At 46.4% G+C, this 26146-nt stretch overlaps 1 protein-coding gene across 2 annotated transcripts; it reads left to right on the top strand.

Annotated features, from left to right (window-relative positions):
- The first annotated feature begins 1562 nt into the window (after nt 1-1562).
- Nucleotides 1563-26146, top strand: LOC126868295 (LIM/homeobox protein Lhx5). 2 transcript variants are annotated; one of them, XM_050623615.1, is made up of 8 exons: nt 1563-3206; nt 7195-7387; nt 18769-19001; nt 21168-21389; nt 22424-22665; nt 22896-23181; nt 23609-23776; nt 25035-26146. In XM_050623615.1, exons 2-8 carry the CDS (start codon nt 7215-7217, stop codon nt 25148-25150), a joined length of 1440 nt encoding a protein of 479 aa, XP_050479572.1. In that variant the 5' UTR covers nt 1563-3206; nt 7195-7214; the 3' UTR covers nt 25151-26146. The 2 variants fall into 2 exon arrangements, with proteins under 2 accessions (XP_050479572.1, XP_050479574.1); XM_050623617.1 differs by having other exon boundaries at nt 1565-3206; nt 21189-21389.

Here is a 26146-nt window from a genome sequence, read left to right as displayed (position 1 = left end):
AAAAACGGAAGCATTTTAATTCTGATGTTCAAGTACTATCGACGGTTGGTAATCGGACAAATTACACGATTAGGAGATAGTGCATTGTGCAAATTAATAAAAGTCGACGATAAAATAAAAAAGATGCGTTAATAACATTTTTTAAATCGTTAAAATCATCGTATTGTTGACAACTTTGGTCGTGTAATTATTTGCGATGAAACATTTCCTTTTAAACGAACAATTGTAAAACTGAGTACAAAAAGAAACAAAAACATGCGAATTAGTCAAAAGTCACAAGTTGATCGACTTTATTTTTTGAAGATTTCTTAATTTCGGTGTCAGAATACATGGCTAGCTTTTTTAAATCAATTTTTTTAGATGCCAAACAATTAACCTCGATAAAATACGTCAAATTGTCTCCAAATGTAATTGGTATATACGTAGATTCAAATAATTGTTTCGTTCTAACCGAATCAATTTCGAAGTTTCGATGTATCGTTTCGATCGAAAATTGTTTAGTAGATGGGTATGCGAGACTAAATAAGATAGAGGAAATTCGATTTTACGAGACTTTTTCGAAAGGATATAATTGTCCACAGAAGGAGGATAAAATAGGACGGAGGACTATACTTACACAGGCGCTGGGTTACGAATTGACACATTCATGGGTCGGTCGATTTTTCACGGGACCCTATAATAATCTTGACAGCTTTTCAGTAGTCTATGGTCGACCCTCGTAATAAGGTTAACCAGTCCACCGTGATATAATTTATAGAGGCCACTTGTTTACGGCTAATTATGGCGGCACGCGGGCGACGAGTACGTTCTTTTTTCTCGTATGTCGTATGTCACGCGTTTCCGACAGCCGACAGTGTCTCGAGTTCGATGAAATTTAAGAACGCATCGATGTAAACGTACAACCGAGATCTGTTATCACGATCAGCGAACATATAGAGAAGCATAAACCGTGAAACCTAAATTCTTCGCACTGTTCTTCGTCATAACAAACGGGAGCGTCTATCAAACACGAGGAAAATCACGCGTAGACTCTGTTCGAGTGGCAGCCGAACGCTATAAACAATGCTAATGGGCCAGCGAGCCTAACGTATTTCTCTGGTGCAAGATCGACGGAAGATAACTCGTAACCGAGAGAAAAGCAAAAGTCCACCGGTATCGATCCTTTAAAACCATCGAACAATAGCTCGAAGAGGTCCTTAATCGATAGAAAGCAACGCATTGCCTCGGTACACGCCTCCGTCACAAAACGAGCCTCGCGATAAGGTTATGTCTCGTGAGTCGAACAGAGGGCGCGTACACACATGCATACGGACAGGTATGTGTGCTATCGGCGCGAATAACGGAGCGAGGAGGAAAGAAGATCCGAGGAACGTCCGCGGGAAGGAAAGCGACGGTTTAACAGGAAAAATAAAAAAAGAAGGAAAGATGCCGTGGCCTGAGAGGAGGATCAGGTAAAGGCGAAGAAGCGAGAGAAGGAAGTAAAGGAGAAAGGAAGAAGGGTAAAGAGAGAGAAAAGTAGACTGGCGAGGGGGAGTAGGAGCGGTGGAGGGGGACAGAGGGATACGTATTTCGCGGGCTCGAGTGGTAAAGATTCTCTGAAACCTGTGGCATTTCGCGAGGTACTCTTCTCTTCGGTATACGCCGAAGGGGGATCGATAGCGCGTCAGAGACGAGGAGAATCAGGCGGCAGGCTATTTCGAGCAACAACACGGCGGCAGAAGCAGCAGAAGCAGTAGCAACGACAGAAGCGTCCCGTCCGCCGCCAGAGATCCGCAGCCATTCCACGGCCATGTCTGACGGCGCACGGGGTTGGCTACGCCCGAGCGGGGTCTAGCCAGCCAATCGGAACGGAGCGCGAAAGGTCCCGCGCCGTGGTCGTGTCCAATGGGCGTAGCCCGTTCCAGCTAGGCGCGCGACGTCTTGTCCAAGTAGAGGGGGGCCCTCGCGGTTGTCACAGGTGCAGCCAGTTGGCTGGCGAACTCGAGGCGAGCGTGCTCGAGGATCGTCGCGTTTCACGTTTCGCGTCGTCGATCAAAGCGCAACCGTTTGTCCGGTAATCGTTCCATCCACTCGTACGCATCTTCCTCGGTCTACCATCTCCATCCAAGTTACGTTCTAACGTCATCGTTTACGTCGATCCGTGAAACGCAATTTAAATAAAAGAAAGAAAGAAAGAAAGAAAAGTAGAAAAAAGACAAATAACTGGAAAGAGTGCGGATCTCGAAGGAGAATTCGTTGGCAAAGATCAGCGCGCGTCGTGTGGTTGCTTGCACGGCGAAAAGTAGGCAACGGGATCATCGCGCGAAGGTAAAACGCGCACAGCGGCTCTTGATGCGGCCCGTCGCGCGGACGCGCACGTCGCGTCTGAGAGATCTGTCGCGATACCGGTCTGATCGGCGCCATGATCCATCGCGGAGTGTCTAGATCCGAAGGGAGAAGACGATCTTAACGCGACACAGGCTTCATCGCGATGTGCCGGCGGTACCACCGGCTGATCAGCTGAGACACACGAACGTTGAAACCGTTGGAAAATCGAGGATTGAAAACTCTCCTGACCGAGTGATTGCTCGTCGAATCCTTATTAAGAGAAAAAAGAAAAAAAAAAAGAAAAAAAGAGAGAGACTGAAACGTTTGGACGTTTCAGCCTCGAGATAAAAATCAAGCCAACGTACGAGTCACAACCGTACGGAAGAGACAAGACGACAACGACGACCAATCATCTATAATCCGATAAAGTGATTAACGAGAAACGTGGTTTTACGTTAGACGCGGATAAACGTAAGATAACGCGGACGCGACTGAAAACTCGGGAAACACAGGAACAGAACTCGGGAGGAAAAGAGGAGCGAAATTTGTCAAAATATCGAGTGTGTGCTGGGAAAAAAACTGGCAGCCAAGGGGGGAAGTGTGAGAAGTGCGATTTAACGGCCGTTGGGATAACACCGCAGTAAAAGTGGGTGCACTGGGGCCCTCGGGACCGTTCGGCCGATACGGGCCCGTGGAAGGTGGGCCTGGTGGTGGTCCCGGGCCCGGCAAGGGAGTGGGGACAGGGGTGGCCGCAGTCGCGGCTGGGGAGGTGGAGGGCTACGGGGGTGCCGGGGGCGGGGGAGGGGGCCCCGGGGGGGTTGGTACCCCCCGGATAAGGGTCGCGACCCTCAGCGGGCCCTGCTGCGCACCCCTGCCCGTCACCCAAGCCTGTAACATAGGTAAGTAGATCGTTTCAGTATTACAACGTCTATCTAATATATACATTTTATTCGTATCGGTCGTTTTTATCGCGAAATCAGAGGAAATTTCTGCCGAATCGTCGAATTATTTTCCAAACGTTTCATCGAACGTTCGCAGAGACGTTTCCGACTCGTCGATTGTTTTAATTTCGAAGTTAGATCGGAAGGGAGAACGCGCGTACCTTAACAATAAGAATTCGCGGATACAGAGAGGATTTCGTTTCGTTTATCGTAGAATTTCACGTACGAAGAATGTTTAGGCTCGCAGGATCGTGCGAGAGTTTTCACGGAATTTCGTGCAAGCCAACGGTCAAAGTGGTCGGTTCGTTCGTTCTCCAAGAGATCTCTAAGAGATCGCCGTTGCTTTTCGCGAGTAATCGGTGCTTTACGATCTTCTTTCGTCGAGAAATATTTCGATTATAAACAGCGAGAGGATCGGAGGATAACGTTGGTTTAACACCTCGTAAGCGCCGGCGCCAGGTCGAGCTCGCGTACGCACCGCGGAAGGTCAGAGGGTTTTCCTCACGGACACCTCGAGTTTCGAGCCGAGAGAAACGGTCCCTATGATATTTTTCTCCAGGCTTCTTTTTTTCTCCTTTTTTCCTTTCGTAGACAGTAGAAACGCCGTTCGTTCGCTTATCGTGATTGATCGTACCGTAATTTGGATGTCATAGGAATGCGCGTTTTTTATCCGCGGGTGATGGATTGTCCCGCGGTTCGGATCTAACGAGGATAAATTTGCCTCGGACAGGGTTGAACACTCGTCGAAATACGCGTCATTGTGCGTAACGAACGACCGATTCGAGGAAATTGTAATCCTCGTCGATGCAAATGCAAGCGGGACTACGCGCTCGGCCGACAGATTTCTCTCTGACCTCGCTAGGAAAAAATGAAACGAACCGCGAGAGAAAACGGATCGTTACGGGTAAAAATTACCGACCGATAGCGAACGAGTTCACGAGCCAAAGCTATATTACGGTAAAAAGAGTGTAACGACTTCTATGAGAAATACGCGATTTAAAAGATCGTCGAGAAACGATCGATTTGAAGTGACCGATACGGCTATCGAATTGTAGCGACGGGAAAGTAATATCCATCGTATGTTAACGTTCTGACGACAAACCGATAAAACAAGTTATTTTATTAAGTCTAGTACCAACGCACAGTTATCGAATGATAATGAAAAATTGTCGATAGCTGTCCGATACCGTACAAACGTTTTTCTTCTTTTTTTCTTTTTTTTTTTTTTTCTCTTGTTAATTAGCACAATCCGCGCTTCGAACTTTCCCTCTACTCCTTTGCGTCCTTCTGATGTTTCATTATGCGGCGTCGTATTCTTTCCTCTTATCCTCCGTGGGCTGCATCCGTAGATAGCGCGAGAACTTAAACCGCGGAAGGGTTTAAGAGCGACGCATTAGCATATTCCGAAGGGGCGAAGAAAAATATCGACATCGAAGGTATCAGATCGCGTTCGACTCGACGGATTCGCGTAGCGTGGCGATCGTATCGATTGCGAATTTCACCGCGAGCTTTACGCGTTTTACGTTAATCGTCGTTCTCGTTTCTGCAACTGTTGCGCGTACGAATCTTCAGCCGATTTTGAAGTTGCGATTCAAATTTTTCGATAGTCGCGAACATCGTTCTTCGTACTCGTATCGACGTTAAGTTTCTGCAAAACGTCTCGACGCTTTGCAACGTGAATACGGAAAAATTCGAACGTTAAGAACGGAGCGAAAGAGAGAGAGAGAGAGAGAGAGAGAGAGAGAGAGAGAGAGAGAGAAAGAGAGAGGAAGAGCAGAACTTTTTGATTGGATAAAGCGATCCTGGCGAAAGGTGGCACGCGTCGTACGGTTGATAGAAAAGAATCGGATTAATGAAAGCCCGTTTCCGTTCGGGCTTTCGTCTCACGTACGCTGAATCCTAATCTGGTTTCGACGATTCGAGGAAATCGTGCCTCTCGTGTCCTCCGTTTCTTTTTCACGCGCCACGGCCGTGAAATCGTTTCTCGCGGTATCTGATTTAACAAATGGAAGGTGAACCACGTTAAGGAGATGTATTTCAAAGACGCGCGAGCTATCTCTTTCAATCTCCTTCGTTGTACATGTACATTTTCCATATCTTTCAGCGGAACGAAAACTTTGTCAACTTTTTCTCTTCCCTTTACGGTTTATCGTGGCAAGTAGATTTTCCGGATCAAAGTTTTCAGTTTATCAGGGACGTGCATCGCGTGTTTATCGCGAGTCGAACGTTTGCGATCGTATTCGGTTCGAGCATCGCGTACAACCAGAAAATATCCCGTGGGAACTGGATTTTGCCGTAGGAATTATACTCGTGTAAGTCGATTTCGCGTGCAAACGATTTAAATCTCGAGGTAACCGCGGGGTGGTTCGACTCGGTTCGGCTCGGCTTTCTCCTTTTTCTTCTCGCCCTCCCGCAAAACGGAGGGAGATGAGATGCGCAAGGTCAGACCTTATGGGGTGGGAGAAGGGTTGCTAGGTTGACAACCCCGCCGGCAGGGAGGAACTCCGCCCATTGGCGGAAACCGCGAAAAAAAGAGAGGAGCGAACCCCCTAGAGGGTTCAGCAATGGCGAAAAAAGAAGTCAGAGGTCGCCGGTACGAGAGAAGAGGAGGCGACGTGGCAGCCGTCGAAATAGACGAAGATAGAAACGGGCAAACGAAGTAGGCGAAGAAAACGTAATAGAGGGCAATCTCGTCGGCGAATGTTAATTAACAACGAATTGTAATCATCGAGCGCCTCGTTCGGCCAACGATACGCTCGCTTCGTGGCTATTGACAAACAATTACGATACTATAAAGATACAAGCGCGATCGTTAAATTTGATGGCATAACAGATTACGTTGTTACTTTGGATATCGTCGTCGTACATCGTGTTATTTGACTTTCCCATCGTTTTCTCCTCTTTTCTCTTTAAAAGAAATTTGTCTCCGGACAATGGTGTTACCGAGTTACGATACGATACGACAAGCTTCTTTTTCCTTGTCGTTCTTTTTATTTTTTTACTCTATCGTCGTGGCATATTGCTACCGATCATCCTCGAGTCTTACTTATTATTTTAGTCGTCGGGAAACGCGAGTCGTTTACGCGAGATGTAGATAAGGCTATATCGATATCAACGACGAGGAGGTAGCACCGTGTTGCGATTTGCTTCTCCGTTGTCTTTCGTACAGTTCGGTAAGCCGTGCGCAGTAATCAAAACGTTCGAATGACAAAAAGCGTCGGTGTATAACGCGCAGTTTGTTATGCACGTGCGCAGCCACGGCAAGTACGGCCGATTTTCTTTCGCCTCGGAATCTATAATCGAGAACGTTTTAAACCGATACTGCGCGTGTCTCGTTTTCTTCCAACGTTCCTCCGATTAAAATATCCACGCCGGTGGTCGAATTTTTCTACCGTGAGAAACGCTTCAGAATTTTCTCGAATTCCGCGTCGAAAGAAACGTTCACTGTTCCAAACGCGTTTCTTTTCTCTCTCTTTCTTTTTTTTTTTTTTTTTTTTTTTTATTTCGCGATGGCGCGCAACATCAAAGTAGGGTATGTACTCTGATAACGCACACACGCGCGCAACAGACTGAACGCTAGTTGAAACACGGTGTCGCAGAAATTTCCTCGTTTTCCACGTTTCGTTTTTCGGACGATGACGCGGGCGTTCGAACGTGCGCGAAATTAAAACGCCTCGTCAGGTCGCGGCAGCGCCCGTTCCATCAACTTTTCCCGGTGCTCGACGTTTTCACCTGTACCGGTATTTTTCTGTCCAATCCTGCCGCGTTTTGCCAACGACGTAAATTCGCTAAATTCGAGAAAATGAACGCTCGCCACGGCCACGTCCAATACGTACGAATTATTAAAAATCCTGCTCATACACCTAGTATTTATTCGAACGTTAACCACGTTAACCGATCTCGTTATAATCCTCCGTATTCACAGATGCTCTCTTTCTTTTCGAAGCAGGGAGACGTGGTCTGGCGATGATCCTGTCATGTGCAGGATGCGAGAAACCAATTATGGATCAGTACCTGCTGAATGTTTTGGACCGGGCATGGCACGTCGAGTGTGTCCGCTGCTTCGATTGCAGAACCACGTTACAGGACAAGTGTTTCTCCAGGGAAGCGAAGCTGTTCTGCAGAGAGGATTTCTTCAGGTAGGTAACTTGCCTACGCGTCTATTGTCTATCCTTGCCGTCGCGCTTCCGCGTTTACGCGCCCTCCTGATCATTAATAAACGATCGTGCCATCGAAATCGTCTTATTCGATAGAACAGAAGCCGCTACGACGAGCTAGTTTACGGACGAATGGCTGTCGAATATCGATTGGACGATGTTTTATCGCGTAACGAACGAGACGACTCGAATCGTCTCCAAGGGGATATTTTCCTATCGGAGTAGATTTTATGATAGATATTCGAAGGTACGCGTTTATCGATTTGCCACATTTGATCGCTGTGAATGCACCGCGTTAATTGTTATTTTTATCTTGCCAGCTATAAATTACCAGCGATTGTTAATCTCTATCTTAACATTTCTAACGCGATATTTGAAATTCGAAACGTATTTCGAGGATTTTATCAAAGCGTGCAGCAACCGTATAAGTTGATTAATTGCTTCGACCGCGTAAGAACCTGTACAGGTATTCGGAATAGGGAAAAAAGCTTCCGCGGAAACGATACAAACAGGTATACCATTAGTTAGCGATTCGTCAGGCCAAATCGTCCTTCTGCTCGTCCGTACGTACCTGTAATTAGGTTTCTATTATGGTTGTTGCCATCGATGGAACGCAACACGATCGATCGTTAGAAAAGTCACGGGGCAGTGGCTTTTTCTCTTGTTTCCTTCGGACAGAAGAGCGTACCGGCATCGCGACGAACTGTTTTCTGTTTGCATAATTAAGTAAACTGTCGTATCACAACTGGTACTAGTCCGTCGACGCTGTTAGGCAAAATCGAAAGATTTACGATCGATGCATTGGCAGACAATCGTCGAGACGTTTATCTTTTCATCTTTTTTACACATTGTCTATTTCTTTTTTTTTTTTTTTTTTTATTTCTTTTTTGCGCTGAAACGCGTCGATGGTGGAGCTGCGTATAACCCGAGAGAAAAAGCATTTCGCGACGAATGGAAAGGAGGCCTTGACATTTTCCCAGACAACTGCTGCGTTATTTCGCTCTATCGAGCTTCCGAGCAAAAATCACTCGGTCGATCGAGAGCCGTTCCGCGAGCGAAACACGCCAGCGCTATCGCGATTCGTTACGCGGTCCATCGACGTTCTATATTCGTCCTACTATATCCTCTGGTTGGTAGTCGATTTCTTGGTTCGCGATTCCACAGACTTCGTGACTCCTGTTTCTTGCCACGTTCCGAGGAACGAACGCGCAAATAATATCAATACCTTTCGATCGGCTCTCGAAAACCACCACCCTTTCGTGTCAAATTTTCCACCTTTCGTAAATCGTGCAGAAATAAAACCGACGATCGACGTTAGGAGGAAATCTGTGCCTCGAGTTGCCTTTTTGGTTCAGACTTAACGACCGAACGACGCTGAATTTGTACTTTCAAATTTGAAAAAGTGAAACCGAAAGACACTCTTTTGTGTCAGATTTTCCATCTTTCGTAAATCGTGCAAGAAATAAAACCGACGATCGACGTTAGGAGGAAATCTGTGCCTCGAGTTGCCTTTTTGGTTCAGACTTAACGACCGAACGACGCTGAATTTGTACTTTCAAATTTGAAAAAGTGAAACCGAAAGACACTCTTTTGTGTCAGATTTTCCATCTTTCGTAAATCGTGCAAGAAATAAAACCGACGATCGACGTTAGGAGGAAATCTGTGCCTCGAGTTGCCTTTTTGGTTCAGACTTAACGATCGAACGACGCTGAATTTGTACTTTCAAATTTGAAAAAGTGAAACCGAAAGACACCCTTTCGTGTCAAATTTTCCACCTTTCGTAAATCGTGCAGAAATAAAACCGACGATCGACGTTAGGAGGAAATCTGTGCCTCGAGTTGCCTTTTTGGTTCAGACTTAACGATCGAACGACGCTGAATCTGTACTTTCAAAGTTGAAAAAGTGAAACCGAAAGACACTCTTTTGTGTCAGATTTTCCATCTTTCGTAAATCGTGCAAGAAATAAAACCGACGATCGACGTTAGGAGGAAATCTGTGCCTCGAGTTGCCTTTTTGGTTCAGACTTAACGATCGAACGACGTTGAATCTGTACTTTCAAATTTGAAAAAGTGAAACCGAAAGACACTCTTTTGTGTCAAATTTTCCATCTTTCGCAAATCGTGCAAGAAATAAAACCGACGATCGACGTTAGGAGGAAATCTGTGCCTCGAGTTGCCTTTTTGGTTCAGACCTAACGATCGAACGACGCTGAATCTGTACTTTCAAAGTTGAAAAAGTGAAACGAAAAGTTAGGTTCGTGCCGGAAAATCTAAAAGAAAAAAACCATGCGATATGGTAAACGCTGCTAATCTAGAAACGATCTGTTCGCGTTTGTCCCCGACGATTCGCAGATAAAATCAACGTGTACCGTTTTATCGGCTTGTCAAAATCCGCCTTTTGCTCTGTCAAGTGTTCGCGACTTTACGCGAACGACGATCAACGAGGCAACGTTAAGAAGCTGCTGTCCTCGATCGAACCAAAGAATCGCGAATCTATGCTTCTTTCAGAGACACTCGTCGGGTTTATTGAAAAACCGTGCGAAACCATAAACGGAACTAACGCAGAGGCGATCCGCTCGTATTTGTTCCTGGTGAGTCAGAGAGCCGAGACGAGACGAGACACGGAACAGGATCTTAGGAAGATCGTCGGTCACGTCGTAAAATCTTGTTGCGAGCGTTGATTCACCAACTTCCATCGAATATTTATAGCGTGGTAGTAGAATTAACGATCGCTGGTTCCACGTATCTAGTCGTCTTGGATAAATCGCGCGAGAAAAAGGAGAAAAAAGCGCGATCGGTGTTCCAATTCGCGCGATTATCAGCGCGGAGGGAGCGAGCTGCGGTCGCGGAAACTTTTCGTTCTCGCGAGAGCGAGAAGTTCCCTGCGCCGGAGGACCTTGACGTTCGCGCGAGGAAGCGATCCGAAGGCGCGAACATCGGTTTGCGCTCTGTGCGAAACGATTCTTCTTGATTTTTCCATCGGATCACGATCTCGAGAGCAACTAGCGCGAAGAAGCGGCAGCGAGTCGCTTCGATTAATTAGCGGCGCGGACGAAAAATGTGGAAAGTTTTACGGCGAAGCAGCACCCAGGCGACGGTCATTTTTTCTCTCGGTTTTCGTTCCTCGCGCCGCGATCACGGAGCCTGCAACATTGTGTCCGTCAGCCAACACGTAACGAACCGGAGGATACAAAGGGTCGCGTAAGAAGCTAAAAATCGTAAAAAGCCTGTGACGAAAGTAACGAATCGTGGCGCGCGAAAGGGTTGCAGCGTGGCGATACGTGAGGGACTCGATCGAGGATGATGGTCGTGTGAAAAACAGTGATGGTTAGGAGGAGAAATCTTTAGTTCAACGCTGGTCACGCGTAAGTGGAAACTCGATTATGTTTGGATAACGAAGATGAGGATCGAATAACCAAGAATTTTCAGCAGTCACCGACAAACTTTATAGATCAAGATCGTGGATAAAGCTTCGAAATATGCGGTTTCAACGTCGTTTCGATTATAGTATTCTATATATTTGTGTGTATATCAAAAGATGACGAATTTCCAGTGACAATGAAGAATAGTCGCGATCGCTGGATGCGATAGTGAACGCGACTGTCCTTGCTTATTACGAAATAAAATAGCGATAATTATAATTTTAATGGATAATTTCGAGATCGTTTCTATTTTAGTTAACAGATACGTTAAACTAGAACGAATGAATTTCCACTGGCAGCGAATGACAATGACGATCACCGGTGCGATAGCGAGCGTCGCTGTTATTGTTCCTGTTTACGAAGAAATAAGATCGTAAGAATTACCTTGCCGGGTATTTGGAGATGCGTTTCTCTTTCGTGACTTCTGGAAGCGATGAACGATCCCCTTTGTAGCCAAAGATCGGAGTACCGAGTACACGCAGAAAGTGGGGAGGGCGTTTAAAGGGGGGCCCTTTGATACTTATACGAACGGGTGTATAACGAACGTGTTGTATACTTTACGAGGCACTTTGCATTTCATCCCGATGAAAAATTCATTAGACGTAAGACGAACGGTTGGCTACGCTCGAGCGGCGTAGAAAAGCTTTTCGGGTCAAAAATAACTCTCGCTCCGGCGTCCCGTTAATTAGCGTTATCCTCTTTGCTACCGTTACACGTCGTGCAAAGACGTTCGATCGGTGATTACGCATTTTTTTTTCTTTCTTTCTTTTAAATCAGCCTTTAAGATCCAATTTGCTCACCGAGGCGAAAGTAGAGGAAATCAGAACGAAATTTCGAAACGTGCAAACGCGATATTCACCGGCGAACGTGTTCGTAAACGATGTTCGTACGACGTGTAACTCTACGATCTTCTGTTCGAGCGAGAACAGCGGCGGTTGGAACAAGTTCGTCGACGACTTTCGAAACGTACAAAAATATTTTATATATCGATATATCGATGTGTTTCGATAAGGTGTTGGTAAGAAGCGTGGAAACTTGAACTATGTTCGCGAACACGTTCGGCTATGTCGAAGTAACTAACTTCAAGAAAAACTCTACACCTTTTCCTTTGTATATCTGGAGATCGCTGATACGATAGATTTAGCGAGACAAACAAATTCGAAATAAGGAGAGGTCCATATTATCGTGGCCTTGAATATAAATTTTCTTTTGGATTACAAGGTCTAGAAACAAAAAAGCTATAAGACAATTTCTATCGCTGTTTCTTGTAGCCTTCAGCTAAAACTACAAGGTTGACTTTTTGGTAATGTCCTTTGCTGTAAATAAATGCACGTGCTCCCTATCATAGCTTCTTCCTCTATTGTATCGTAACACTGTAAAAATGAGCATCTGCATCAGCATACACTGTACTTGTACCTATATTTATTTCAATATATTTTTCTATTACAAATTCATCCACTCGTTCTTCTACCAGTCAACCTCAACAGGCTACGATACGCGATACTAACGAACAGAGTTCGAGATTGCGAATGCGACGAGAGAAACAAAACCTCGGCAGAGACGCGTCTCATCCGTTAAATTTTATACCGATTATTTTGTTTTTCGCGTTTTATACAGGGTGGTTGGTAACTGGTGGTACAAGCGGAAAGGGGGTGATTCTACGCGAAGAAAGAATTTGAAAATATAGAATAAAAATTTTTTTTAAATTTTTTTTTTAAAGAATTTTTCCATCGAGACAACGATCCGTTATAAGGAGACGCGATAAAGTGCACGCGTACCGAGCGAAAATTCAAAGTCGATTTTCTCGAAAACAAAGCCTCAAACGAAAAATGTTTATTCTATATTTTCTACTTGCTTTTTCGCGTAGAATCACCCCCTTTCCGCTTGTACCACCAGTTACCAACCATCCTGTATATCTTCGCACGATGGGATACGTACTTTGAATTTCCTATGTACGTCCAAACATCTACCGACCACGAACTGTTCGCCAACATAGATGAGAATACAAGGTCGATAGTGGAAGCGGACGTATCGATATCTGGAATTCTGCACAGCTACGAAAGAAAGGAAGGGAAACAAAACGAAAGTAGCAGAGTCTGAACGACGAAACCGGTAAACGTAGGAAGAACGTAGAGCAGAGAATGCCGATCGATTCCCACGACGACGCGACGAATCTATCGATGTCGTTCCTCCAATCGAACTGTCTGTATCTCCCACCTACTTTCAACGAATCGCTGTTGGGAATACTGTAACACCTCCGGGAGGTCCGAGGTATCGGTCGAAGGAACGGTACGCGCGGTTATGGTAACCGGCTCTACGAGTCGCAGCAAGGTCCTTAAAGGTCGATAATGGCCCATGGGGGCCCGAAAGGGTCCAGGATCAAAAGCACCGATGTCCCCGTTTCAGCGCCGCCTCGACTGCCGTAGCTTGCGGTCGATGGCCCGGTGTGTACCCACCAAGAAATTATTACCTTAAAATATGGTCCATGCCGTCGTCGAAATACGCCCGATGAAAACATTAACTCGGGGCTAGGGGGATGGCGGCGGTGTCACCAGAGAGCCGAGACTAGCACCCTGCTAATAGTCGGCCAAAGAGTTGCCGAGGGACCGGATTTCGCTTGCTCGAAAAGTCTGTTTCTTTAAGCGGTTACTCTCGTTTGCGGCAATATTCCACGAATTAGTCTACGTTTACCGTGGACGCGTGTTTCGACCGAACTTGATCGTTGCGACCAAGTTGCGAAACGGACACGATCCAATCTCTGGATCGAAGAACGCGATATCGAAAATTCAGCGAGAAGCTGATCGCAATATTTTGCAAATTTGTTAATTTCGTTACGCGATTGCGCGATTAATGCTCGATCGTCGGAAGACGATAGCTACGTTATTGTCCCGTTTCTCCGAGATTATTCGTTGCGAGAGGACGACGTAAACGGTAGGAAATTCGAAGGAGAACTTAAAGAAGAAGCGTTTATAATATCGTTTTTATCTACTTTTCGGTTTATGGAGTTAATCGGCGAGTCTTCCGAGCGGCACGTATTTCATTGTTCCGGCGTATTTGTTAGGATGCCAGTTCGTTGAAAGAACGCATCCGCTGTAACGTTGACTGCGCGGAATTATCGTCGCGTATGTGATAATCTATCGCGGTATTGATGACGGCGACTGGTATAGCTACGAGAATTTTTTTCTTTTTTTTTTTTTTTTACAACGAAATAAATCATAAGGCGTGTCGTAACCGAGCATTCGCGTCGAATGTCAAGCATCGAGAGGGAAAAGAAGCGATAATAAATGGATATTGTTAATAAACGCGATCGACCAACCATACGGATCGATATCGTTATTTTCGCGAAGAAAGAAATTCAATCCGGAGCCCTAAATATCTAACGATAGATCGAAAGTTGGCATTAATTAACAGTCGTATCTTGGGAGCGACTCTCTAAACTGAATCTACCGTTGCCTGGTGGCCTCTTTCCAGTTGGTACGAGGCAAGTTCCGGGCCGCGGGGGAAAACAGACTGAAACTAGACGATGGACTCGCTTGGAAATCAAAGCAAAACGATCGAAGCCAATCATAGATCGGCGCGGCTTTTCTCGGGCCGGTTCGAAAGGGCGCCGACGAGTGGTCTCCATTGTCCTTGCTTTCCACCCGCGGTGCTGGCCTCCTCGGGAGTAGACCCGTCGAAACTCGAACGTGGAAACATTATAAATGCGGCGTGACGCCCGCTACGAACCGTAGGAGAAGTTTGTTGGGCGTGACGGGGCCGGCGCGGTCGAGAATAGAAAGAGAAACAGGGAGAACAGAGAGGGAGGTAAAGAGCGAGAAAAAGAGAGAAAGAGCGAAAGAGCGAAAGAGAGAGAGAGAGAGAGAGAGAGAGTGTGTGTGTGTGTGCGCGAGAGGGAGGTATGGAGTTGTTTCCCTTCCAGGAAGGTTCGGCAATAGTATACATATATCGCGATGCGTATTCATACGGGGAACGTTTTTGCCAACCACCGGATTCTTGCGTCACACTCTCGAGACAGGCCCTCGTTCTGTCATACGTCGTACGTAGGTCATAAGTAGTCGCAGTTTTTTCCCCGCTCGTTCTTTTCTTTCTTTTTTTCTTTTCTTTTCTTTTTTTTTTTTTTTTTTTGTTTCACCCACTGCCTTTTTACCAATTAGCCGATCGTCGTGACGGAAAGTCCAACTACAATTACGTAAGCAGCGTGGCGTAGTAGCGCGAGTTGCTTTAACGACTCGTTTATCATGTTGTTACGCGCGGTATTTACCCGGGAATTGTTGCACGGAGAAAGTGGCACGAAGCCGGACCGATGTACCGCGAAAGTTCGATGAAGAACGAGGATGAAGACGAAAAGGAACGGCTGCTGGAACTTTATGCAAACGGCGTTTTACGGTGTCGCATAGCCAACGCCGGGGCATTAGCATAACTGTTATGAATCGTTTCTCAAGCATGCCTTCACCCCCTTCGGACGGTAATCGACGATATTTCACGAATTAATCGGCGCCAGCTTGAAACTCGTCCCGACAACCGGACCGCGCCGTACGCGTTACGATCCATCTGCGTGTGATACAGCGCGATAAAGCGAAAATCGCGTCGACTCGCTTGACATTCCACCGTACGATGGAATTGCCAGTGGAAAGACACCTTCTCTTTTTGCTTCTTCGTTCCTTCGTGAAAATCGTTCGAACGATAGCCGAATAGGAGAGAGACCGATCGGTCGAATAGCGGAAACGAGCGTTTGTTCGCTCGCGCCACTAATTGCATTCGGTTAATTAGACTCCCGCTTGGCGAACGATATCGCGCGACTGTTTATTTCCTTTAACGTCGTAACCGAGACGTCGGCGCGCGTGCACCGACGATGAGAACCAACAGCGGTGAGAAACGAGCAAACGAAGGTACGGCGACGTTCACGACGTCGGTCGGATCGGTTTCTAGAAAAATGGCGAATGCTGCGGTAATTAAAATTCTTTTTAATCGATCGAGAGGAGCGATTCGACCCGCGCCTCGGTCATCATCGTCCGATCGACGTTCGATCGTGCGCCGAGGAAACTTTCATCCCAGGATCGATACGTCTCTTCCTGGTTCCTCGCTTCTCCGGCCGTTCTACCTGTTCGGTTTGATCGGTTTATCGCCGGGTTCACGAGGCGTAGCCGCGGCTGATATGGCTCCCCCGTTTCGTTCGATTCGATCGGGAAACGACGAGAACGTTACGACGAGCGTCGTCGTCGCGACGAACGGATCTAGTATACCGAAGGGAGCCGTGTACGCATCAGGGTCGTAGAGGACCGTGTGGAACGAACGCGAACCACATACATAAACTCCGGGCTCCGTGGCAAATCGTGGCCCGGACCCACCCCCTTTTTTTTTATCCCAGCCCCGCTGTCCTATATTTCTTGCTACACGCCAGAATTCCTCGCTCTTTACGCTCTCCTCTTTAAGGGAGCCCGAAGCCCACACCCCCTTCTTCTGCCTCTGTCCTCCCCTTCCATCCTGCTGACCTGGTCGCCCTCATCGAACCGCTTTCTCACACACGAAAGCACCACGTAAGCCTTTCTATTAATGATTTTTACGGCCGGCCTCCGTTTCTTTTTCTTCCACGAGGAAGAAAGGACCTGGACCGGGCTGCTGCCCTTCGCGCGCGCTCAAAAACAAGAAAATCGTTAAGGGCAGACGCGCGTCCAACGAGCGAGAAAGCGAGGCTAGCAAGGAGGGGGAGAGGGGGGCGGGGGGAGGAGGAGGAGGAGGAAGAGGAGGTAGAGGCAGGGGCGAGGAGTAGAAAGAGGAAGAGAGGGATAAGGAGAGAAGGAGCCGGTGATTCGGTGACGTATGCATTCGGGGAAGTTGACACGGGATCGGCTAATCGCTATAATTAATTAAATAATTCCTGTAATTAGACTAGAGGGATTGCACCGCGAGGCGAAACGCGCAGCGTCGGACAAGGATAGACGTGGCAAACGGCAGGACGAGTTAGAAGGAGACGCACGACGCGCGAGAGAGGGAAGCTCTGGCAGCGTAATGACCGTTGGTCAAGAAATATCTCTGGCTTCTGCTTCCGTGAGAAGATTGTTAGGAACTGCGCGTAGGACTGCTAATTTGGACAGGTTGATGAATAGTTTGAAAAAGTGTGCCGGTTGATTATAGGATATTCCGCGTAAGTACTTGGCGTAACAGCTACGGACGATCGTGTCGATCGACAAAAGGGAATCCTTGTAATTTATACTTTCCCCTCTGCGCTTCTTCTTTTCTCCGCTTTCCATTTTAAGCAAAGCAAAACCACGTCGATGTCGCAGCTCGGTAAAACGATGCACCGACGAGCGCCGCTTACTCGCCGTTGATCAACGTTCGCGTCTTAACGTCGAACGAAAACGACGATGGAAAAAGGTTGCTGTAAACGAGGAACGGAGATTCCGCGAACCTTTCTATCGCGTTGCGGTGATAGGTTTTGCCTGTCCCCGGCTGAATAATAAAATAAGAATCGACCACGTTAGCGCGATGTAGGTCGCGGGTCACGTTGAACGCTTCTACTTCCGGTCGGGAAACGCGATAGCAATAAAATAATAGCAGTGGCGAGGGTGGCGAACCGGGTCAGCCGATATTATACGCACGGGCGACAGGAAAATTCTGGCCTACTGGGAGGAGCCAGCCACGGGAATTTGAATGCGTTTGTTTCGTAGCCGCGTTCCGAGGCCGCGTTTCGAAGCCGCGTTTCGGTCGGAAGTGCAACGCAGGCATCGATTGAGATGTATTTACTTTCGAAACGCGGCTGCCCTAAGGGATCGCGGTAATTGCTATAATTAATCGCGTGATTCCTGTAATTAAAAAGATCGGAATTACTAACTGGCAAGTAACGTGGCTCCGATGCTTCCGTAATGATACAGTCGCGGGAGGATCGGTCGGACGAATCGTTCCGGCTAGATTTATTAACTGGCTCGTGAACCGTGTTGCGGCCATGCTGGAAGACCACGGCCGGTTCGACGCGTGTTTGCACAACGAGCTTTCGTTTCTTTTTCGAGCAAATCGTCGGTCAATCTGCCCCGTCATTTTTTCTCTTTCTTTTTGCCTCTTTTCGTTCGATCGATCCTGTTCCATTCGGAAAAACAACGCAGTTTACCACGAAAAAACATCTCGTTGGCGAACGACGAAAGAAAGAGAAAAACGAGAAGAAAGAACGATTAATACGAAATTAACAAGTAGGACACGGCGGCAGTAAAGGAGTAGAAAGAAAGAAAAAAAAAAAAAACGAAAAAAGAAAGGAAAGCGAAAATCGAACAGGCGCTGGCTGGTAACCGCGACGCGCTTTTACAGCACCGAAGGGTTTTAACTTTTTATGCCCTATCGGGACGTTAAAGTCCCATCTCTTTAAAAGCGCCATATTTCTTTTATCGACGTTTGCGAGTGGAGCGGCTTAATGACAGGACTTGTAAGTTTCGAGTCCAATAAACGTCGCCGTCGTACAACATTGACTTTCCTTTTCGTTCGTTCGTCCGAATGGCATCGACGAGTGTCCACGTGTTCGTCGTTACCGATGCGAACGCGGCAGAAAACGAAGGAACAAAGGCTACGAAAAAAACAAAGATCCGTCGTATTCGCGACGATCCTTACGACGATCGAACGCGTATAAATCGAAGGAAAGTGAATTTTACGTATCACGGTTTTATGTCGTTGCGGACTAACGCGTTACGTAATATCGGTGCGGATCGTCAAGAAGAACCGAGCGAAGATGAAAAGAAGAAACTCGACGGTCGAGATTCTTGAAGGCGCGTCGAGAGACACGCGGCTACGGAAAAACCTCTGCGCAAGATTAATCACGAGGCGTGTTCTCGAACGAGCGAGGTGACGCGTGCGCTCGTTATCCGGTTTTTCAACGCGGCCGACGAATCGAAAAGTTTCCCCTGTTCTTCGTTGTTCGTCGTTATTCACGTGGTTTGTCGCGGCGTTCTGTTTCCAGGCGATACGGCACGAAATGCAGCGGTTGCCTCCAAGGGATAAGCCCTCAGGATCTCGTGAGGAAGGCGAGGGACAAGGTTTTCCACCTGAATTGCTTCACCTGCCTGGTATGTCGGAAGCAGATGAGCACCGGAGAGGAGCTCTACGTCCTGGACGACAACAAGTTCGTCTGCAAGCAGGACTACCTGTCGGGCAAGCCGCTGCCGGACACGCATCACGTGCACGGTCATCATGGTGAGTTACAAGTGTCATTGTCCCTCGTTATCCACCGCGAAGAGAACGTAGCATCGCGAGATATTCACGATGCCGCGCTGCTTTGTTTCGTTCGTTTGCTCTGAATCCGATTTGCGGCATTGTACGATACGTACGTACGGTTGGCTCGCGGCACGTTATCGATTGTACCGTCGTTTATTCTATTCTGCGAGCTAGGGACTTTGTAGGATTTAAAACGATCGCGATTCTCCTATGGAGAGTAGGAAGTCGATGTGCCGCCACGTGCTCTGTTACAGCCTATCGCGACCGTTTTGTAATTTCTATCGCTTTTGATCGTCAGGGGGATGCTTATCTTCGCCAACAACCGCTTCTAAGAGGCTGACCGAACTTCCAACAAGTTACACCTCGATTTTTCGCCTTGTTTCCTGGCCGTAGCTCGATTCTTCCATATTATTCTTCGAGTTGATCTTATCGTTTCGAAGATTTACACACTCCACGGGGATAAACTCGTACCTTGTCCCGTCGTTTTCGCGCGTACGAAAGTAAAGCTCGATTACAGCACGATCGAGATTCTTGATTTTCTTCTTTCTTTTTTTTTTCTTTTTTCGAAGAGAAAAAGGGGGCCAGAGGGATGACGACTAGTCAGGGTGGGAGCACAGTTCAACGCGTCCAACGCCCGAGATTTCACGAAGTCGAGCTCGTTCTAAAAAAGGGAGGCTAGGGGGTAGGTTTTTCACGGGGGTTTTACCCCCGTGTCGGAACGGCAAGCTGTGAAAACAACGTGTATGTAACCGACCGTCAGCTACCGGTCGAAAGAGAAACAGAGAAAAGGAGTCTGGAGAAAAAAGGGCGAACGCGCGATCGAGAGAAAGGGAGACAGACCGAGAGAGAGAGAGAGAGAAAAAGAGAGAGAGAGAGAAAGTAACAGCTCGGTTTCACGAGGATCTCGCCGGTGTATAAGCCGTGAAACGAAAACCGAAAGGTCGTTAGGCAGGGGCAAACCTTTTGTCGCTTCGATGCCGACGTCGAAACCGCAAAATGTCCGGCAAACTCGTTTCTTTTTCGTTTTCTTTCGGATGACAGGAGCCACGGTGCTTTTTTCCTTCTTCGAGATGCGAATTCCGCGAGGCGTCAGACCGTTCTAATCGTTCCGTTGACGTGTCGTTGCTCGCGATCAGTCTCGTCTCGTTATAGAAACGCAAAAACTCGATGAAACGTACGCAGGATTTATATCGCTCGTACGAGAACGTTTTCCAGCGTTAATTTCCGTAGCGCGTTCGAAGAAGCAACCGGCTACTTGCGAAAAATATATACGCACAGAAGGTGGACAACGATTACTCGTTTCGATGATCAAACATCGTGACGTCCTGGATGTTCCGCGCGTTTCCGATATTAATCTCTATCACGGTGCAGCTATTTGTCAGTTGTCGAATTCACGGTGATCGTCTGCGGCGAATGTGAAAAGCGCAGCAATTACGCGACGAGCGTCGATTAATCAGCAACGTTTATTGATAACTTTTAGCATCTTTCGTCGTTGAATGCGCGACACTGCGGTGGGAAACGCGGCGGAGGCCGGGGAAAATTGCGAAATTTCGAAAAATCATAATGAACTGTGCCGGCGCTGGTACGCGCGTCGTATACGTCCAGAAGTGAATAACCGTAATCACGTTTAATTGCTAATTTCGTATGGAACATCGACAAATTTACTCGTCCTGCTGATAAATTATGTTCTATTTACTATAGCGGATATTCGCTGCTTTGAACGTCTAAACTTGACGTTGATCGACGCAATTATTTTACACAAACGAAATTTTATAGACGCGATGATAGTGTGCGACAGCGATCACGATTTATTTCTTGCGTCGTTATTAGCTATCGCCTGTTGTTTCGAGGCACGCCGTTTTGTCACTTTGAAAAGAAATTCTCCGTGTTTCGAAACGTTGCTCTCTAACAAGAATAAAATCAAAGTAGTTCGATCGAATCACCGATTTCCAAAGCAATTGTAAATCTTTTCTTCTGAAATCTAGTGGTTTCTTAAACGTTCGAAGCGTAAATATATTCGAGGCTCGCGCGTAGTATGTAACGAACACAAATCATTGAACAGAAAAGTGACTGGTGCTCTTTTCCAAGTCAATGATTCGACGAGTGATGTGATTAAAACGCACGATTCGGATCGTTCACGAGCAGAATCGTCCAACCTGTCGACAGGAGGAGACTCGTTGATGGGTTCAGGATCGGAAGACGAAGACGAGGATGGTAGCGCTCACCATCATCACAGTGGTGTCGGTGGCTCACATTTGGGACCTCATAATCTGGGTCCAGGTGGTCCTGGTGACCAAACGGTTGGTCATACTGGCGATCTACCTCTTGGAAGCGATCCTTGCAAGCAGGAAGACTCCGAGGATCAAGGTAAGTGTCATTTCCATCGTAACACTTTCGATAGTAAACGTTTAGATCGTTCGTTTTACGCGAGCGAGCGATTAAAAACCGATCGAAGTACGTCGAAACACGGTTATCAGAAATTACTATTATTCTTAGCGCGACAAACTCGATTTTGAAAGGACGATCGATCGGCACCGACTAACGACTTAATCGCGGCCAATCTTCCCCTTTCGTGGAACCCTCGAGCGAGGGTGGAAATTCAGTGGCTTGACCTGGAGCGTCAGTACGAATTACTAAGCGCGTCAGGTCTTCCCGGTCTATTATTCGCTTCTGCTCTTTTATCGCGAGCGCAACAATGACCCCTTCCCTTTCACCTCTCTCGAAGCACCGGGTACAAGCAACTTCTATGCTTCGGAAAGAGGAAAAGAGGGGTGTCTTCGAGAAGGGTGGCCCCTGTAGCGCGGTGTGACACTGTCCAAACATTTTCTTTGTCCCGTGGTTAAGACCTCCCCGGGTATATATAGATTATCGTGAAGAGTTGGGCTCGAAAACTACGCGTATATGTGTATAGGTGTGTGTGTGTGTGTGTGTACGTTACATGCGTACACATTGCACATCGTTCGTGTACACACCCACACGTACACCTCATGGAGTGTAGCTTTCGAGCGTAGAACAGCCACACGATAATCCGATGGGGGTTTCGTATCGCTTCCGGGGGATTGGCTGCGATTGTTGTTACCTCGATCCAGCCGATCCAAATTCCGAGATACGTATATTATGCACGCGTGTCCGTGTCTATAGATTGTTAAGAAAGCGTCCGCGGAAAACAGAAAAAAAAAAAAAAAAGAACGTTGCCATTCATTCGGCCTGTAAGCGGGATCCCCCGGAGACCTCCGCGCAAAGGGAAATATTTAGAATGAAATTCTAATCGGCTGCCGATATACCGCGAAACCGGTGAAATTAGGCTGAATAATCAAGGGCCACTTGTTTCGCGAGAAACAAGCGTTTACCCTTGGTGTGTGGGATCGATTATTAAACTGCTTTGTTTGCATTGGCCGAAGGTTCCCTGGACGGAGATCCCGAAACGAGGGATAGCCAGACGGAGAACAAAAGTCCAGACGGTGGTGCCGGTGGTGGTAGCGGCGACGGCGGTGCCGGTTCGAAGAGGCGAGGTCCGAGGACGACCATAAAGGCGAAACAGTTGGAGATTCTCAAGTCTGCCTTTTCGTCCACTCCGAAACCAACCAGGCACATCAGGGAACAATTAGCGAAAGAGACTGGCTTACCTATGAGAGTGATACAGGTTCATAGAATCTCATTCTTTCGTACTTACGATCGCTTGCAATCGATTTTAACGCGATAGTTCGTCTGCTACGTTTACTACGTTTCTGTCGTACTACGTATTCCGATACTTTATGCATAGCAACGCGAGATTCTATCTTCTTACGACGAGCGAACGAATTAAAAGAACGATTCCTTCCCATAAGGCCGGTAAATCGAATGAAAAACAGCGGTTCGTATGGATGTTCGCAGGTCTGGTTTCAAAATAAGAGGAGCAAAGAGCGTAGGTTAAAACAACTGACGTCGATGGGCAGGAGCCCGTTCTTCGGCGGCTCCAGAAAAATGAGGGGCTTCCCCCTGAACCTGAATCCCGGTGCTTTGGGCGGCGAGGACGGACCGCCGCCCGGTTTTCCATATTTCGGCGCGGAGAAGTTTGAATTTGGTTACGGCGGGCCCGTGGCATTTCACCATGAATTCTTTGGTGCTCATCCGCCCCCTCATCCACATGGACCGCCCTTCAGTGGACCAGGCAATCCTGGTGAGTCTCGACGTTTGATTTCTCTACGAAACCTTTTTCTATTCCGCTCGATTTCCTTTCACCGGCAAAGATCGTAAAAGAAAAGAAAAGAAAATGTCGTTCGCGATCGGTGATTTTATTTTCGTGGCCAGCGTAACACGGCCGATCAATGACGCGGTCGTTGGAAGGTCGTTTGCAAGAGTTTCGAAACAATCGCCGCTGAAATAGTCGATTCACGTAACGCGTAGATATTCCACGTTTTACTTCGTACGATCTATTCATATTCGCGTTCACGGAATCGAAAGCAGAACCTTGTCTCGAGTTCTATCGCGACTATAATAAACATCGTAGCGGGTAGGTAGGTCGCGATAATTATGACAGCCGGGTTCGGAGATAGCAGGCCGGATACGATCCTCTCTGAATAGTACACGTAATCTGTTTCTGACAGGTTTGGACCCGGCGAGTTTAGCGGGTATGGCGGCCGCAGTGGCGGTGACAGGGGAATATCCACCTCCGGGTGCGGGAGGCGGCCCTCCGGAATTTCTCACGGGCCCTCCTGGACAGGGCCCCCCTGCACCTCCTAGCGGTAGTCCTGGAGAGTTCCTAGCACCTTCAGGTACGATTAGATTCTTTTGAAAGGTTACGCCTTTCTGACCACTAGAAAATTCATTCTTTATCCTTGCTGTACCTCCGTCACAGTCATTTTCTGTTTCGTTGATTATATTATAAGTACAAAGGTAGTCACTAGTATTATAGTAAAATTGCGATACGACGTAACGAGATTTCGAAGCAATAGTATGGGGTGTTAGAAACATAAACTTAGCATTATTATTAGGTCAATCCCACGAGTAATATCGTTTCTTACTCGCTTCGAATTCCAAATAAACGCGCGTATTATGCTTCGTACATGCGTTTATAGCAACTTCGTCCTTTGTTTCTTAAAGAGTATCATGTGCGGATGGTTCGTAACGCGCGTACGAAACAATCGGATCGATATTTTTCACGTTGAAAGAAGTTATAAAATACGCGTCGGCGGAAACTATTCTCGACGAGCTATATAAATTTTAAAAAAGCGATATAACCAAGGATACTGTTAAAAGGAATCGCGAGATACACGGTGACTGTATCCCGAATGTGAGAAAAAGTCGAAAATGGTTTCCAAGTGGCAACGAACGAGCTGAATGAGTTTTTTTGATTCAAAATCACAAAAGTTTGTCGAAGATAAAATCGAAAAGTTAGTGGAAAAATGGGAAAAGGTCAAAGAGAGCGATGGTCAATGACATGGATGACCAAAAATAAACGTAGGTATTAATTTTGTCCACATATTCGGAGACAAAAAACGACGTTATTTATGGGACGACCTAATATAACAGAGATATTCGAAGTAAAATACACGAGAGACACGGTCGGGGATAAAAATAAGTGGACATGTAATTGAAACAGGTATCGATGAAGTTTCGTTAAATCCGGCCGGTTTACACAAATATGTAAATATTAATTTCTATTATTTACTAAATAATCTATGTACTATAAGGCTATGTAATAAATAAAACTCAAGTATAACGTTAGTACTGAGATCGATTAAATTTCATTGATACCTATTTCCCCATCACATATTTTTCTCTTCGATTCTATAAACGAGATAAAATAAGACGTAAATCTCGTAAAGTAAGATATACAAACGACACGAAGTATTACATAATATCTCGTAGACGAATTATCCTGTAAGATCAGGATCTTTCTAACACTCCATAATGTTGGATGAAAGACGAGGTTGGTTTCGTATCTTTTTCTTTTTTCTTTCGGATCCCACGTTTCTCGGGATAAATCGAAGCACCGAAAGGAACCGATTCGATGGGTTTGATATTTCTCAGGTGGAGCACAGGGTAATCCCAGTGCCGGTGGGAATGGTGGCGGTCCAGGTGGCGGCGGCGGCGGGGGTGGGTTCCTGGAGCCGCACCAGATGCAGAGCGAAGGGCTGGCCTGGTAGTACGAGTTTTAATTAACGTTCATTTCTTTTCGTGTTTTGTTGCTTTCCATCAGCCGAGCGAAAATCGATCGAGTTTCGGCGAAAAATCGACCGGTCGCGCGCACCTGATGGAGAGACCGTACGACTTTGTTCCGGCTCCAGAGACTTTTGCCCGCGAACAAAATGTGGCGAGAGTCGTTCACGTCGAGCCACGTCGATTTTGCATCTTGTACGTTACGTTTCTGTAAGATACGCATATGATAAGACGACCGATCGTTTAGCTTCGTTTCTTTCACGGTTATCATTGTCATTATTAACATTATTATCTGTATTATTATTATTAATATTATTATTATTATTATTATTATTATTATATTATTATTGCCGTTGGTCAAACACCAGCGCGTTACTATTTTATTATTATTTTTATTACGATTACGAATCATTAAATATTATTATTAATATTATTGTGTATAAAATTTCGAAATGTCCTATCGTGTAATATTATACCCTCCCTGTTGATTAATTTTCGACGTTACTTTAAGAGACATCCTGTAGATATCTGCTGTTCTACACCTGAGAAACACGTACGAAAGAGACACGTAAAGATCATCGGAAAAATAACACGACGTACATCTGGATATACGTAAAGAGACACAGCATTACAGAATACGAACAGGTACACCGCGTACAGACGACACACACACAGTACACATGCGTAATTCTACACTTAAAAACCGCTGTACTATTTATCAATAAAGTATAAATATAAATAGGAATGTGTAACCTGTAACTGTTAAGGCGGCGATCGATGTAAATAAATATAAATCTGTCTTTTTTTGCGGGAAGCGCGCGATACAATTAGTCGACTGATTTCCGTCACTGAACTGTGTAATTGTAACTTGCATTACCAACGTCTTACGAGAAAAAGAGACACGCCGCCACGATGCATAATGATTATAAATATTATTATAATAAACCACCTCGTATTTCCGTATACGTACAGTTGTGTGCATT

The sequence above is a fragment of the Bombus huntii genome, chromosome 8 (genome assembly GCF_024542735.1).
Source record: "Bombus huntii isolate Logan2020A chromosome 8, iyBomHunt1.1, whole genome shotgun sequence".
Classification (NCBI taxonomy): Eukaryota; Metazoa; Arthropoda; class Insecta; order Hymenoptera; family Apidae; genus Bombus; species Bombus huntii.
The sequence above is the reverse complement of the archived record's forward strand: the minus strand, read 5'-3'. Positions and strand labels throughout refer to the sequence as shown.